This window comes from Mixophyes fleayi, chromosome 9, assembly GCF_038048845.1.
Source record: "Mixophyes fleayi isolate aMixFle1 chromosome 9, aMixFle1.hap1, whole genome shotgun sequence".
NCBI lineage: Eukaryota > Metazoa > Chordata > Amphibia > Anura > Limnodynastidae > Mixophyes > Mixophyes fleayi.
In genome coordinates, this window is record NC_134410.1 from 22,388,825 (window position 1) to 22,405,547 (window position 16,723).

At 43.2% G+C, this 16,723-nt stretch overlaps 2 protein-coding genes across 6 annotated transcripts; both read left to right on the forward strand.

Annotated features, from left to right (window-relative positions):
• The first annotated feature begins 1,258 nt into the window (after nt 1-1,258).
• On the forward strand, nt 1,259-12,792 carry DMAC2 (distal membrane arm assembly component 2). Of its 5 annotated transcripts, none has more exons than XR_012679223.1 (8): nt 1,259-1,319; nt 7,188-7,369; nt 7,515-7,595; nt 8,140-8,279; nt 8,920-9,082; nt 10,032-10,190; nt 11,097-11,184; nt 12,676-12,763. XR_012679223.1 is itself a non-coding variant. In XM_075186906.1 (8 exons), exons 1-7 carry the CDS (start codon nt 1,302-1,304, stop codon nt 10,469-10,471), a joined length of 765 nt encoding a protein of 254 aa, XP_075043007.1. In that variant the 5' UTR covers nt 1,259-1,301; the 3' UTR covers nt 10,472-10,474; nt 12,676-12,732. The 5 variants fall into 5 exon arrangements, 4 of the variants coding, with proteins under 4 accessions (XP_075043007.1, XP_075043006.1, XP_075043008.1 ...); XM_075186906.1 differs by lacking the exon at nt 11,097-11,184 and adding an exon at nt 10,450-10,474 and having other exon boundaries at nt 12,676-12,732; XM_075186905.1 differs by lacking the exon at nt 12,676-12,763 and adding an exon at nt 10,450-10,474 and having other exon boundaries at nt 11,097-11,172.
• Nucleotides 11,243-14,120, forward strand: B3GNT8 (UDP-GlcNAc:betaGal beta-1,3-N-acetylglucosaminyltransferase 8). Its single transcript, XM_075186904.1, has 2 exons — nt 11,243-11,960; nt 12,676-14,120. Exons 1-2 carry the CDS (start codon nt 11,943-11,945, stop codon nt 13,876-13,878), a joined length of 1,221 nt encoding a protein of 406 aa, XP_075043005.1. The 5' UTR covers nt 11,243-11,942; the 3' UTR covers nt 13,879-14,120.
• The last annotated feature ends 2,603 nt before the right edge of the window (nt 14,121-16,723 follow it).

Below are 16,723 nucleotides of genomic sequence, written 5' to 3' on the forward strand. Positions count from 1 at the left end.
ATTACTATATACCCCTCTCTGATGTAACTATACCCTCTCAGTATTACTATATACCCCTCTCTGATGTAACTACACCCTCTCAGTATTACTATATACCCCTCTCTGATGTAACTATACCCTCTCAGTATTACTATATTACCCCACTCCTCTCTGTCCCCAGTACCACTATATACCCCTCTCTGATGTAACAACACCCTCTCAGTATTACTATATTACCCCACTCCTCTCTGTCCCCAGTACCACTATATACCCCTCTCTGATGTAACTACACCCTCTCAGTATTACTATATACCCCTCTCTGATGTAACTACACCCTCTCAGTATTACTATATACCCCTCTCTGATGTAACTATACCCTCTCAGTATTACTATATACCCCTCTCTGATGTAACTATACCCTCTCAGTATTACTATATACCCCTCTCTGATGTAACTACACCCTCTCAGTATTACTATATACCCCTCTCTGATGTAACTATACCCTCTTAGTATTACTATATATCCCATTCCCTCTCTGCCCCCAGTACCACTATATACCCCTCTCAGATGTAACTACACCCCTCCCAGTATTACTATATATCCCATCTGCCCCCAGTACCACTATATACATCTCTCTGATGTTACTACACCCTCCCAGTATTACTATATATCCATCCCCTCTCTCCCAGTATTACTATATATCATCATCATCACCATTTATTTATATAGCGCCACTAATTCCGCAGCGCTGTACAGAGAACTCACTCACATCAGTCCCTGCCCCATTGGAGCTTACCGTCTAAATTCCCTAATATACACAGACACACAGACAGAGACACAGACTAGGGTCAATTTAATAGCAGCCAATTAACCTACCAGTATGTTTTTGGAGTGTGGGAGGAAACCGGAGCACCCAGAGGAAACCCACGCAAACAGAGGGAGAACATACAAACTCCACACAGATAAAGCCATGGACGGGAATTGAACTCGTGACCCAGTGCTGTGAGGCAGAAGTGCTAACCACTAAGGCACCGTGCTGCCCATTCCCATCCCCTCTCTTCCCCCAGTACCACTTTATACCCCTGTGCCTCTATTGAAATTGAATCCCTCCTAATGTCACTCTATAATTTCACTAGAGGGAGTTGCCCCCTCCCTAGTATCACTGTACACCCCTCAGTAAACTAAACACTTCTACGTCACGTACATAGTAACCGCCCAGTTTCTGTTACTAATCATCCCGCTCCTATTATGTACATTACGTTACACCCTCGAGGTTTACACCAATCAGAGGACCCACTGGGATCACGTGGCTGGCGCTGGACATGGCGGCTCCCAGGCTGGTAGGTCACCGGTGCAGTAATCTCAATCCTCTATTCCTGAGCGGAATAGAAGTCCAGAGACTCGTATCTCTGTGTGTGTATGTGTATCCGTGCTGTCGTGTGTACATCTCACATGACACCGTGACATGTCATGTGCTGGAGGACAGCCCGTGGTCTCCATGCTGATCTATGTACCGAGTTACCACACCTGCGCTTCTCGCTGAGCACCTATTAGGGGTAATACGGTACGGCTGTGTTGTTAGGGGGAGGTTTGAGGATGCAAACCCGGGAGTGATGACAGGGAATCAGAAGGAAGATCACCCCGATCATATCTCCAGCGGTACGTGTCCCTGCATCTCATCTGATCATGTGTAGCACAGTATGGGGGCTATTTATTAACGTGCGATCAGACATTAAATGGGATCCCGTATAATGGCCATTGCACAATGTATGAAGGGTTTATGGATTTGCCCTGCCATAAATCACTTGACGTTTCTTAACGCAGTCTCCATAGATTAATATGGGAACAACAAAGCATTGCAAACATTTGTAAAATAGCTGATGCCTTTTCCTTAATTGCACCACACCACCATCTCCAGGGGGATGCAATCACAAAACCCTGAGATCCATGCATTCATTAGTGCAGCTTCATTACTACCAGACTAGATTCTGCAAACACCTAAGAACTCTGCTATTAAGTTCACCCTAGTGCAGTGAATCTCAATCTTTCTCAGTTCAAGGCACCCTTAGGGGCATATTCAATTGTTGCGGGTTTCCGCGGCATTAAAACTACTACTGTTATTATGGTAATAGTTAGCTGGATTTCAGCTTGCGGCTCAGGGAGCTGCGAGCTGAAATCCAGCGAGAAAACTACCGTAATAACGTTTTTTCTCGCACACTATTACCGCGCAAGATTTTCGGCGTTTTCGACGACAATTGAATATGCCCCTTAGAGTCTCCATAATTTGTTCAAGGCACCCCTAAGCCAAAATAATAACCAAGTAGTCCCTCGCCTTGCTTACCACTGGCCCTGGCTGCGGCACCCCTGTGAGATCCCTGAGGCACCCAGTTTGGGAACCACTGCCCTAGTGTGTGTGTATGTATGTTAGGTAGTTAGACTCTTAGGGGGGTATTCAATTGTTAGTGAGATCCCCGAAAAAACGAGCGCTCAAAATATATTAGCGTTAATATGGTAATATGCGCGTAAATACCGTTAATACGGTAGTTTACTCGCTGAATTTCATCTCGCAGCTCTGAAATTTAGCGAGTAGTTACGTATTAACGCTAATATTTTTAGAGCGCTCGTTTTTCGGGGTTCTCGCTAACAATTGAATACACCCCTTAGGGACATATTCAATCCCGATCCGCGGTAACGCGCGTTACCGCAGCAAATGCGCACTACTGCCGGTAATACGGTACCGCAATAATGCGGATTTTCATCCGCAGCCCGGTGGGCTGCGAACGAAAATACACGTTATTGCGGTACCGTGGATTAAGTTCGCGGCCCGTGCCGGCGCGATCACGCAGATCAGGATCGGAATTGAATATGCCCCTAAGTTCCAATGGGGGCAGGGACTGATGTGAGTTGTCTGTACACTGCGTTGGAATTAGTGGCGCTATATAAATAGCTGATGATGATCTGTTCAAGTGACTGAGCACCGTTTTCCGTTCACAGTGGGATTCCTGATAAGATTCAACATTTGTGGTTGCACTGTGCTTATAATGTTATATACAGGTCCCATGTCTGTTTAACTTCTTTGACTTATTTTTTAATGTTACTTTTCTTTTGTACACATGAATGTTTTTTTTATTATAGCGTTACCCAATCCCAAAGAGTGTAATTAGTTCCTGAAAATGCAATTATTTTGTAATAACTATTTATGTTTAATTTTTTTTTGTTAAACTACACCCAACACAAATGGAAACATCAATTTTGTGAGTTGAACAAATATTCTTAACAAGTTAACCTGTGCATGATACTCATGCATTCTAGTCAAATCAAGCTACTTAAGGTGTTAAAAAGGTTCTTGTCATGCATTTGGGCCTAGCCCAGTCCTCCTCAGGGGAAGAGCGTTACTTCCCGACGCAAGCGCCTTTTTTAACGTGGTTTTGTCCACATGTCACCACCTCATCATTTTTCTCCATCACCTCATCCTTCATCTTCATCGCCACTTCCTTCATCAAGCTACTTAAGTTGTTAAAAACTCCCCACTGTCATCCCCGGCAACCACCAACCACTCCCAACTGTCACTTCTCCTTCAAGAAATATATAGGTCAGCGTATAACTCTGCTCAGCAGGTGGCGCTGCAGCTTGTTTGTTTTTTTTCCACACACGCCACTAGGCATTTATATAGTAGATAATGCTTCCTGCCAATTCACCATGGATGCTGTTTCCAATAAAATGTATGTTAATGTAAGAAAACAGGTTCTGGGATCCCAGTTGGGATTCTGACCCACATGTTGTGCAGCATATGTTAAAGATACATTCTTCTGGGACCTCAAGGTCCCATTGTAGGTGGCATGCAGGCAGCTGTTGAAGATTGTTGCCTATTCGTTTAGCTCCATGTACCATCTCCCACTTTATCTTATTCTCAGAAATATAAAGCATGTAAAATTTGTGGAAACTAGTGGTAGCTGACAGTACTGTTGAATATGGCCCTGTGGGATGACAGTAAAATTATCCTGGTCACCCCCGTGTGATAGGTGCTCTCCTACAGGCCCTGGTTATGGTATGTGTATGTGCCACGGCTGGCACTCTGCTGGCTACTTGTGCAGATGGTAGAACAGAAGTTTGTGGATGGTGCTGCTTATATTACACAAATGGGTCTCAATCAGATTGAGACCGGTGAGAGGAGCAATGGATGGAGACATGAGGGGGTCCTATAAAGTGTGATATAGAGACATGCTGGTATAATATGTCATATTCAATGAAGGGATGGTAACATGAATATTGTGAGGGAGTATATTGTTATATGTAGAAAGGATGTTACAGGGATAAGTTTATTTTTATATGCTTATCATGATTTTTTGTTATTACCCAATCCTACATGGCTGTTGGTAACTTCTCGCCCATCGCTGTGAGTCATGCAATCACCACTATCTGCTTGCCTCCTCATTCCAACCCAAAAATTTTCATCCACCTCGTACGTCCATTCCCTCCAACCATATCCACATTTTTCCACTACTCTCCTTCCCCGTTCCCTATGAACTCTGGAACACAAGACCTGTTCGTAGCCAACTGATCTCTTAATTTTCAAAATCTCCTTGAAATTATACAAACCTGGTTTACCTCCTCTGACACTATGTCCCCTGCAAATCTCTCCTATGAGGGACTCTCCCTCAGCCACACTCCCAGACCTAGAGCCAGACAAGCTGGTGAAGTGAGCATCCTAGGCTCTCCAGGCTGTACTTTCTCTGAAAACTCCTCTTCCTTTGAAGTCCACATTATCAATCTATTCTAACTTTGTGCTGCTGCCATTGAACACTTCCCAAGTCCGTTTCACATTTATTTGGCAACTTTATGCTTGGGTCACCTAACAAGTCCAGTTTCCTATCCTTTGACCTACCTACTCTCATACTTGGTGACTTAGACTTTCCTATTGAGAACCCCAGTGTCTCACTGCTAAAAAAAAAACCCCCGCAAAAAACCCTCCTTTGTTCCCTCCCAGTGGACTTGTTCAACTTGATCTTCTCACTCTCCGACCACAATCTCCTTTTATTTTGCCTTACCTTACATTATACCACCCCATACACTACTACATCTAACACTCTCTCAATTTAGCCATGACACACCAAACAGATGCACTGCCTGCTCCCACACTAATGAGTGCCGTTGTAGGTAAATCATTGTAATAGCCATTACCCCCTTCTCTGCCCACCTGTACCACCTCCCCCTTTTTTACCTTACCACCCCTGACTTTGCCACCTATTAGAAAGATAAAATAGATACCTTTCGACAAGATATCTCTTCATGGGCAGCACGGTGGCCTAGCGGTTAGCACGTCTGCCTCACAGCACTGGGGTCATGACTTCGATTCCCGACCATGGCCTTATCTGTGTGGAGTTTGTATGTCCTCCCCGTGTTTGCGTGGGTTTCCTCCGGGTGCTCCGGTTTCCTCCCACACTCCAAAAACATACTGGTAGGTGAATTGGCTGCTATCACAAATTGACCCTAGTCTCTCTCTCCTCTCTCCTCCCCCCCCACCCACCCAATGGGGCAGTGACTGATGTGAATGAGCTCTCTGCACAGTAATTAGTGGCGCTATATAAATAAATGGTCATGATGATGCCAGACGCTGCACACCCCACCCACCCTTCACCTGCATTCCCCAATCCACCCTCCATTCACTCTCCCCAAAAACCAAAGACAAAGTCTCTGCACTCTTTCATCATCTAAACTTACAACCTACCCCCTCAGCCATGTTACCTAGCAACCGTACTGCACTCTCTCCCCCACTACATGCCCACTTCTCATTCACCTCTTCAACCTGTCTCTCTACTGGCACATTCCTAACACCTTATTTCTCTCCATCCCTTTGCCTCCAGTCTTCTTGTGCGACTTCCTATCTCACTTTTGTCTCGACTCTCTGCAATTTTGCTTCCACTCCAAAAAGTCCACAGAGACTGCCCTCACAAAAGTGCTCATTGATCTACTTACAGCAAAGTCTAAGGGCCACTTCTCCATACTCATCCTCTTGAACCTTTCTGCTGCTTTCATTGTTTCTGATCACCCTCTTCTCCTGTAGCCCCAGTTACTTCATTGACCTTTGTGACACAGTTCTTACCTTACTCACTTCCTACTTGTCCACCGGCTCCTTTAGCATCTCTACCTATTCACATGCTCCTCTCCATTCTAACTATTTATTGGTCTGATCTTGGCCATTTGCTTTTCTCACTGTACACCTCTTCTTATGGTGAGATAATTCACTCATTCAGCCTCTAGTACCATCCTACACTAATGGAACCTAAATTTACCTATTCTCCCATGACCTCTCCCTTTCTCTACCATCTTGTGTGACAAACTGACCCTCTGTTATTTCATGGATTTCCTTTCAAATCGCGCAAAGTAGAAGGTCTAGACCAAGTGGTTCCTGACCACCAATTGTATGAATTCATCTCCCTCTGAAAAAAGCATTTGGATACCATGAAACGCGTTGGAATTGGCTGGTGCTGTATGAAATGTAGAAGCCCAATTTGTTGCCGTGCAAGAACTTCCCTCAACCTGGGCTAATAGTGTGTTGTGGTAGCTGTTACCTTGAGAACACTCAAGGTAAGTCCACAGTCCCACATTTAAGCTGAAACTGCTGCTGACGCCAGAACCCATTACATTCTGGACAAAAATGTTGTTTTGTTTATTTATGTGATTTTTATTTCCTGTTGCCAGTAGGGATTCTTTTCTTTTTCTTATTTAAATACAACCCAGTCTGTATCAGAGGGAGAAAAATTATCTTTCTTCTTCAATGTCTCTAGAATTGCCTTGATATAGCTGCTAATGATTGCCACTGCCACTTTATTGGCATCACCGGAGTTCTGATCAGAAACGATAAGCGACTCGGATTTACAGTCTGGACCTAACTTTGTTAGAATGTTCCCTAATATGACAGGAGCCCACCCTGACTCCAAGGTGCTGTTAATCTGATCTGTCATTTCAAATTAATTACAGGCCCCTAGTACTGGGCCTAGGTCCACCTCCTAAGGACGCTAAGATATGATTTGCAGGAGTTTGTCATGTTTTCCTTTGTCTTTAACCTCAGGAAAGCAGGGTTTAAAATGAATAACAATATTCGTATAAATATATAAAAATGGTATTAAATATAAATGTAGAGAACTGTAACGACACTAACAGAGCAATATAAGATGTCATTTATTTTTTGTGTGTCCCTGTGCCAGTTACAGAGTGTCAGGCTGCTGCACCCCATCGGATGTGGCTTCCTTCGTTACACTTCATCCTACTCGTTGCCTGATGTCAAGGCGAAGGTGCAGCAATACCTGAGGAACCATTCTCCAACGTATCAGACTTTAATGAACTGGAACATCCGCTACAAATACTGGAAACTGTTAGCTAGTAACCGGTGCGTATTTCTACAGATTAATTTCTCCTCTCTTTCTGTCTCCCTAATCTTATTTCTTTGACTCTGTGTCTCTCTATTATTATTATTATTATTATTATTATTATTAGCTGGAAATATTTATCCCTTGTTTGCCTGTTTGTTTTAGACAGTGCTACAACACAGAAGGACTGTATGGAAAGAATGCTGCCGCTGTCTATTACACACTGATGCAAAGGGGGGGCGTGAGGTATGGACCTTATGATTGCTGAAAATACCTGACCCCCCTACTTAACTAGGCACTGTTCCCATGCTGGGATTCATTCCATTGTGAACCTTAAAACTAGTTTGCATGCACATACCAGAATTATTATTACTAACATTGATTTATATAGAGCCAGCATACTCTGCAGTTGGGAATAAACACAGTAATAAAACAAGACTGGGTATAATCAGTCTGACAGAGGTAAGAGGACCGTGCTCGCAAGCTTGCAATCTATTACATACATACATACATACATACATACATACATACATACGTTAAGGAAAAACATTATTGTCTACCTAATTACAAACAGGAAGACCAAGGGAAAGATAGGACAAGAAGGAAGTGTGATCTTTTAATGAGACACTAATATTTCTGGAGATGTATCAGTATTTCCATACATAATCTAATGAAAGCATGAGTATTACTCTATTATTTGCCACTTACTGCACATTAGACAGTAGCAGTAAATGAAGCTACTTGCACTATTTTTCCATCCTGAACCATTGTCACCGGTGCTCTCCCTCAGGTTCAAAGGTCACACCGAGTGGTATCGGCCAGACCAACGGGGGCAGTTCACATGGGAATTTCTGCAGCACAAGGACGTGCCGGTGGAATGCGTGGACTTGAGTGGTAGCACAGTGAACTACTTGGGTCTGAGCAACATAGGTGAGAGATGGCGCCAGCTGCTTATAAAGGCAATCTGACACCATCATTTTTCTTTTTCACTTTTCTTTCTTGTGCCTAGTACAGGGAATTGCAATTGCTAGATACAGGTCTATGTACGGGATGTGTCTGTACCCCTTTGCTTGGCCACAACATGGTGAGAGCATTTTCACACATGAAGAAAACTGGCAGGAGGGTAGTGGGAGGAGTGAGGTAGCGAATGTCTGGAATGATGTGCATGTTTGTATCCGCCAGCGCACCTTGGGAGATGGATGTTTATTACCATTGACTGTGTCGGCACAGTGGCTAGCATTGCTGCTTCTCAGCACTGAGACCTTGGTTTTGTTTCCAACCGTTTGCATCCAGTTTTTATTTTCTCCCAGTGTTTGTGTGGGGTTTCCCTTAATTTTCCCATTTCCTTTCACTGCCAAAGACAGACAGGTAAGGTTAATTGGCTGCTGACCAAAATGGCGTGTGTGTGTGTCTTGGGAAATCTAGATTGTAAACTCCATTTATATGTCTTATACTGCGTACTATGTTGACAGTATATACAGTACATAATATTAACACATTTTTGATGAGGATTGAGGTGATAAAATAGTATTTATGGTGATTCTAATGCTCTGTGTTTCCTGCTGCACAGTGGCGCTACGTGAGTTGCGGAACCTGAACCTCAGCCGCTGCCCTTACATAGATGACTGGGCGTTAAGCCGTCTACATGAATTTCGGGATTCCTTGGAAGTCCTCTCGCTGTCTGGATGTCCACGTATTACAGAGCGAGGATTGGCCACTCTACACAATCTACAGTAAGTGGTCATGAGTTCCTGTCTCCCACTCTGTTATCTACAAAGCCCTGAAGAATAAGTCTGTTGGTGTCTGTCTTGTATAACAACAAGAGAACCCACCTACGTGCTGCATAAGTCCCAACAGTAGATTGTTAATAAGAGGAGTGGCCGACTGGACTGAGGGCCGACTGGACTGAGGGCCGACTGGACTGAGGGCCGACTGGACTGAGGGCCGACTGGACTGATGGCCGTCTGGACTGAGGGTGTGGTTGCCTGGGGTAGGGCTCTGGTATGGAAAGATTGGGGTGTTACTTTAGGTGGAGGCCGCCATATTGTGCCTCATATCACTCTGATGTCACTAGTCCTTGGTGAATTTGTAGGCTGCAATAAATATTGGTTCCGCCCACAAAATGGCTACCCCCATTTCATGAATGCAACTTGTTCCTGTTAATGACTCGTACCATCTTTTGTTGTTGTTGTTGTAGTGCCAATGTTGATGCCCCCTAATACCATACTAATCTTACCTGGAAAGATTAATAGATCTTAAGTTGTTTAGTTTGGAGCAGACAAAGGAATGGGGGACATGATAGAATTTTCAAATATATCAAGAGTTTTAACCGGGTACAGGAGGGAAACATTCCTCAAAGGAAGAGAAGTACTAGAACACGAGGACATGCACTGACACTGGAGCGAAGCAGGTTCAGAGGAAATTTGAGGAATAACTACTTCACAGAGAGGGTAGTGGATAAGTGGAATAGCCTCCCATCAGAGGTGGTAGAGGCTGATACAGTAGAGCAATTTAAATATGCTTGGGATAGACAGAAGGATATCCTTACAAAGATTAAAGGATCAAATAAGGTTTGAGGTTACCATAGGTTTAAAATTGGGCAGACTACATGGACCAAGTGGTTCTTATCTGCCGTCAAATTCTACGTTTCTACCAGCTTCCTCATTTCTCTCATCTTCCCAGCAATCTCAAGCATTTGGATCTGTCTGACCTTCCCTCTGTCAACAACAAAGGTTTAACTCGGATTCTCCTGGAGGAGGTGATGCCAGCCTGTGCGATTGTAGGGATGGATTACACAGATGGACTGGAGACAGAGGAGTTCAGAGCTACAGAAATCAGCAGGTGAGGAGACAATAAAGGGTAATGTGTCCAGTGGGCGGCAGAAGGGTTATTCGTTATGGTGTCAGATTCGGGATGTGGATTATTAATGTTATAACAGTGATGGTGATTGTCAGTATTGATATAACAATTTCCCATGATTATATGTTTGACGTATAATGATAATGACGTGTATATATATATATATATATATATATATATATATGTATGTATGTATCATTATTTAGAATTCATCGTAAGCTATCTTTGTTTCAATTCACAGTAACAGAATTTTGGTTAGATGACTAGTAAGTATTTTATTTTCAACATTTATCAAAAGAGGACCTACAGGTTGGGAAGTATCAAAAGTAAAAATGTTATATTGGGTGGAGTTTGATTATAAAAGATTAAATTAAATTATATTTACCATTATTATTATTATTATTAATATTGTAGATTTGTAATGCATAACAGTGCTCCATAGCGCCGTACAGTAGGGAAAATGACAAACATAAAACAGGGACATACAAGGTAGACATGAAAACAAAGGTATGAAGGACTCATTAGAGCGCTTACATTCTAAGGGGAAGAGGGCACAGCTGAAACAAGAGGAGCGAGTGTGTGTCAGATGGAGATTGGGACAGTGATGAGTGTACATTATTGTGGGTAGTATTGGCAGGAGTAGGGCAAGTTCTAGTAAAGAGATTGGATGGCTGTGGGCTGATTGGGCGTGGTAGGGAATTCCATAAGTGGGTAGCAGCACAGGAGAAGTCTTGTAGGTGGAGATTTGCTGGAATCCCCCGGAGTCCCCGATGCCTGTAACACTCACACTCTCCTCTCCACTGATCTCTTACCACAGGCCTGTTTCACACAAGCCAAGCTGGTGTTGATGCCCCACTATTGTAAATTTTCCATTCATGTTTCAAACAGGCCAACATTAAGAGAATAGAGGAGAGCGTTGTGGGACTTTTACAGGAAGTGTGGACTCTGGTGGATCAGGCGATCGACACACACAATGGTAAATATGATTTTATGGTTTTACATCAAATCATCCAATTCTAGCAAAAACTATGTTTTTAATTTTGCTTGTAGTTTGTCTTTTAATTGTGCTGTTTTTCAGTTTTCTTTTCTGGTGTGTTTTTGTTTTTCTTTTATAAAGTGTCAGGTAACTGTCATAATTGCGCACTAGTGCTAGGAGGAGCTGACCCCATTACACGTCACCAGTCGTACCAAATCCCAATCTCTCTATTCCAGATTATCACCTTCTGGAAGAGATCACGTTCTAACCAAGGTTCATTCTGTGCTGAATAATTTAGCTGAGCTGAGACTCTTGGGTTATTCTGTATAATAAACTTCCTTGGGAGACAGGGAGGAGGAGAAAGGGAGGGAGACACTGCTGCATCTGCTACTGTAATCATGTAAACAGGAGGAGGTAGCGGGCAGGGAGTGGTGAGAAAGACAAGTCATTGAGCCGATGCTGGAATTATCACTAGACCGGCCCTGTAAGGTAAGCTTGTGTGTGAGTGGCAGGAACAGGGGAGAGCAGCAGGCTTCCTGCATGTCATACGGAGCAGCTGACAGCTCCAGCCTTGTTTCCCATTAGTTTGAAAGCTATCGCCTAACGGTCCACATTAAAATGAATTACATTCTTAAGAAACATTAAATTATTTTATCTAAGCTGAGTATGCTGCAGCCCTGAATCATACTGCATCTGCTGTGAGAACTGTAGGACAACTTATAGAATTGTTTTTCCCATGGATGTGCAGTTGGCAGTGAATGGTTCACCTACCGGAGGTACTGATTGACTTTTCTGTTTGCTACGGGCAAAATTTAAACCCATCTTTTGCCGTTTCGATGGATTGTACTGTTTAAGGAGGAGATCCAAACTGCTCGTAGGCTAGATGACTTGCAATTGCCTGAAACCAGGGAGGGGACCGATCTCCCTGTATTATTGTTTATGCTGTGAATGAAATGTTTGTAGCATCTGACTAACTACACAAATAAGAGATAAGGGTTTGGCTTCTTTTTTTTTACCCCAGAATGAAAGCTGCTAATTGGTTAATTAGCTTTACTTGCTGTAACAAACCTATGTATCTGTGGTGTGATCACATTCTTGTAAAATGCAAAAATATGGAAAATAGTAATTTTATTTTTTATTGTCGGTAAAACGTATAAATGTAACATTCTGGACAGAAAATCTTTCTTCTTGTATGTTTGTGTTTATTAATGTGTAGCTGTCGCCAACACTCTGCAGCTCTTTACAATTGGAACCTATAGATTCGTTGGGTATCGATGACATCACTGGATCGTTCCATGGCTCAGTGATGTCATTAGTGCATTGTGAAGCAATAGGTTGATGGTTGCATTCTGGATATAAGCCAGAGAATGGTTGTCTACACTGTGTATAGATGGTAGATGCACTTAAATCTGCATACACACACTAGGTGTAATTAATATTTTACTTGCAGTGCTGCTCGATTTATATGTGTTATCTTTCCAATTCATGCAGCTTCTAGCCATAATGAGATGTCGGAAGGTCAGCATCTCGATCATCGCCCTTCTTACACTGGTGGCCCTCAAGATTTACATGGACCTGACTTACACTTTTTCCCAACCTAATGACCACTCAATGTACATCTCCCCAGAACCAGACAGGAACATTCTGGCCATGCTTGAACCCCTAAAATCTGACGAGGAGTTGTCCATGGCAGCCCTCCATACCTTGGCACAGACGTTGCGTCAAAGAGTTATCAATTGTGAAGCATATTGGAATATTGAGCAACTGCAATTGCTGGACTTGAAGGGACCCAGGGCATGGACATGTAGCAAATCGACACCACAAACAAAAGCACCTAAACCCTACCCGGATCTCTTGCAGAGCTTTCTGGCTCATAGTCAGTGCCGCAACCATCAACTCATCATAGATCAGCCAGACAAATGTCCACAAAACAGGACCTTTCTTCTTCTGGCCATAAAGTCCTCTCCACAGAACTTTGCCCAGCGACAAGCAATAAGGGACAGTTGGGGGGCAGAGAAGAATTATGGGGGGAAATATGTAAGGCTAGTCTTTCTACTGGGGACAGGGCTAGGACCTGACCTCTCTCCTCTCCTGGAGTATGAGAATGATCTTTCACATGACCTTCTACAGTGGGACTTTGTAGACACCTTTTTCAACTTGACTCTCAAAGACCAACTCTTTTTGGGGTGGGCAAATACTCATTGTACTAGTGCCAGTTACATACTGAAAGGGGACGATGATGTGTTCGCTCGAACGCCCAAAATAGTGCATATTCTGTCATTACTGCACAGCCATCATCATCACTCCCTCTACATGGGACATGTTGTGAAGTCGGCCAAACCTTACAGAGATCCCAAGAGTAAGTACTATATCCCCCCATCTTTCTATGTCGGGTTTTATCCACCCTATGCTGGGGGAGGAGGATATGTGTTTTCTGGATCTCTGACCCCATGGCTCTACCTGGTGTCCCAGTTTGTGGTTCCTTTTCCAATTGATGACGTTTACACTGGAATGTGCTTCATGGCTCTCGGTGTGCACCCGATGGGGCATCCTGGATTTAAGACATTTAACATACCAGGAGGGGAGAAGTCTTCAAGCTGCTCTGAAAAGAATCTCCTCTTAGTACATCAGAAGAGCCCACAGGAGATGTTGAAGATGTGGAGCCAACATTACGAGGCGACCCAGCAGTGCTGACAGCGGCCTGATGCCCCCCTTATTACAGTGCCTCCTCCCTCCTGTCCTCCGTACAGTAATGTTATGTATGTAGCTGCCCCTGTAATACCAGGCCACAGCTTGTAGGGAACTGATGCATATTAACACCAGTTATTGAATTTCTCTTCATAGGGAAATGTACATTATATTAAAGAGGTGGTTATTGTTTTTGTTGCAAATGTTCAATGAAACAGATGGTAAATATAAAACATTCTGCACAAAGACCCTCATTATTCTGAATATTTGCCTTTGTTAGCATGACTGGGAGCTTCTAGCTTGCTTGCAATTAACGAACAGCCATAGACTCCAGTGGAGGCATGATATTGCCAACACTTGCTTCCGTTTTCAGGACTGTAATCACATTTAGGTTATTCAAAAATCATACAGAGGTTGTGGCTAAAATCTATGGTGCCTGTCCTTTTATCTCCTCCGACCCAGCAGCAAAGAGCTAATTCACATACCGGCAGTAGGAGAGAGGTCCACAAGAGCTACCAATAGTTCATGCCTTCTGGATTTCTTTAATCATGCACAGGAAAGTTAATGTATTTTTCTGGTTCAGTAATTATCCCACCTGTTTCTACAGACTGGAATCCTGAATACATGACCTGTTGGTATCTCTTGAGGATTGACCTCTGTATTAGGGTGCTTGCTGTGTGTATCAAACCATGAGGCACTACAATGTGTGTTAGTGAAGCTTCTGTAACACATTAAGGCTCATTAATGAACTGCAAAACATGGGCACTGCTTTGCCAACTTGTCTGACCAATGTTTGATCTTTGGAATGGTCCCTATGAAAGGGGTTAGCACACCAGAAACTGAAATGATCTTTTACTGTTTCCATTATACACAAAGTCCAACCTACTACCAGTTTAGAACTTCCCCCTTTCATTCATTTTAACTTCTATATTCTTCTAAAATACTGCTTGGTTTAGCCTCACTTGTTTCTTAATCATGAGAACAAGGGGACATCAGAACTGCACTTTTAAATGAGCCTAAAAATTCTCCACTGCATCAGTACAAGCAGGGCAAAAGCGAGGAGCTTAACCCACGGTCTATAGGGGTCCTGTGTGTTGGACCCCATAGTTTTACGAAGTAGAGCGGTATTGCTTTCTTAGAAAATAAAAATGAATGTAGTTCTACATTAAAGACCACGGTGGTGTAGTGGTTAGCACTTCTTCCTTACAGTACTGGGGTCATGAGTTCGATTCCCAACCATGGCCTTATCGGTATGTTCTCCCTGTTTTTGCGTGGGTTTCCTCCCACACTCCAAAAACATACTGGTAGTTTAATTGGCTGCTAACAAAGTGACCCTAGTCTGTTTGTCTCTGTGTGTGTGTGTGTGTGTGTGTATATGTTAGGGAATTTAGACTTTAAGCCCCAATGGAGAAGGGACTGATGTGAGGGAGTTCTCTGTACAGCGCTGCGGAACTAGTGGCGCTATATAAATAAATGGTGAGGATGATGAACTCTCGCTGTCATAAGGATCAAAAATATGCTTTTATATGATTAGTATACTAGGTTCCCAACCTCCTGGAACACATTTATAAGAGACCCATGGCCGATCTTCTATAACCAGCCACCTGTGCACATGAAGGGAGCTGAAAGGGCTGTAGAAGAGTCTGTAAATAATGGGTTAAAGCTCACATAGCTCCTAGCAGTTCTGAAACAGTCTCAGGATGCTGGGCGAGTACTTGGCTCCATTAGCGTGTGTGGGCAGGTTTCAGGCTCTGCATCATCTCACAAAGTCATTAGGATGCAATTACAGAAAAATATTGTAAGTAATTAAGCTCAGAGAGCTGGAAACGGATAATTGATGGAAGGTAGACACTGTAATATTTATAAACGGCACATCAAGAATTGTGTACCTCTGCCACAAGAGATGTGCTGTTTGCTTCAAATCACACCTCAAAATCCTCCGCCTGTTGCGGCCTCAGATGGCGTAAATGGAAGAGAGGTTAATTTATTACATCCAGGAGCTGGAAGAGATAGGATTAATGTGCAGGGGATGGGAGACGCACAAGCTGTACAACAATAGACCGACAGATTACTGACTCCAGTTATTTGTGAAATACCCATTTAGTCACGTCCCTGACCCTTCATTTTGCATCAAGAGTAAAATCTTTCATTGTATGATATGTCAAAGATTGTTTATTTGCCGGTAACAGTAGATTTCACTGAAACATTCAATTAACAGGATGCTATGTTAAGCTAGGTACACACTACAGGGTTTTCGTCCAATAATCAGCCGACATACGACCGCTCGTTCAAAAGTCGGGTCAGTGTGTGCAGTGACACGATGGTCGAAAGTCTGCCCAAATGGACGATTGTCGCCTCATTTGGTTGGTCGTACCGTTAAATATTTTCGTTCCAATCTCGTTTCCGTTGTGTAGTGTGTATAAACTTCCTGCTGATCCACAACAGTGAGTACGAAATTACACTCGTTGCTCACGACAACATGGCTGTAAAAAGTCGCTAAACGGACATCCGCTCTTCCCTTTATCGTCCTAAACAAGGCTAGTGTGTATGCAGTCCATGGACCGAGCGATCGGAACATCGATCGCATGTAAAATCGATCAGCATAAAAAGTTGGTGGAAAATTCTGTAGTGTGTACCCAGCTTTAGGAGTTAGTAAAATAGTGAATAACTCTTTGTTTGGAAAATTGTGTGAAAACAGAAAAAACTTCAGTAAGAATCAAAATAATAAAATAAACAGTTACTATCGCCAGTGAGGGGTTATATCTCTTTTTTAATTGGTGGCATTCCTACAGAATAGGTCTCATTTCTTCTATTTGCCTAGCGTGCCGCTGGTGCGAGATGCGGACTACAA

Bases quoted from the DNA above. Each gene is read 5' to 3' on its own strand.
- DMAC2 (XM_075186906.1), top strand. The intron at 7,596-8,139 runs GTATGGACCTTA...GCTCTCCCTCAG, and splicing joins ATGCAAAGGGGGGGCGTGAG to GTTCAAAGGTCACACCGAGT. The intron at 9,083-10,031 runs GTAAGTGGTCAT...TCATCTTCCCAG, and splicing joins GCCACTCTACACAATCTACA to CAATCTCAAGCATTTGGATC.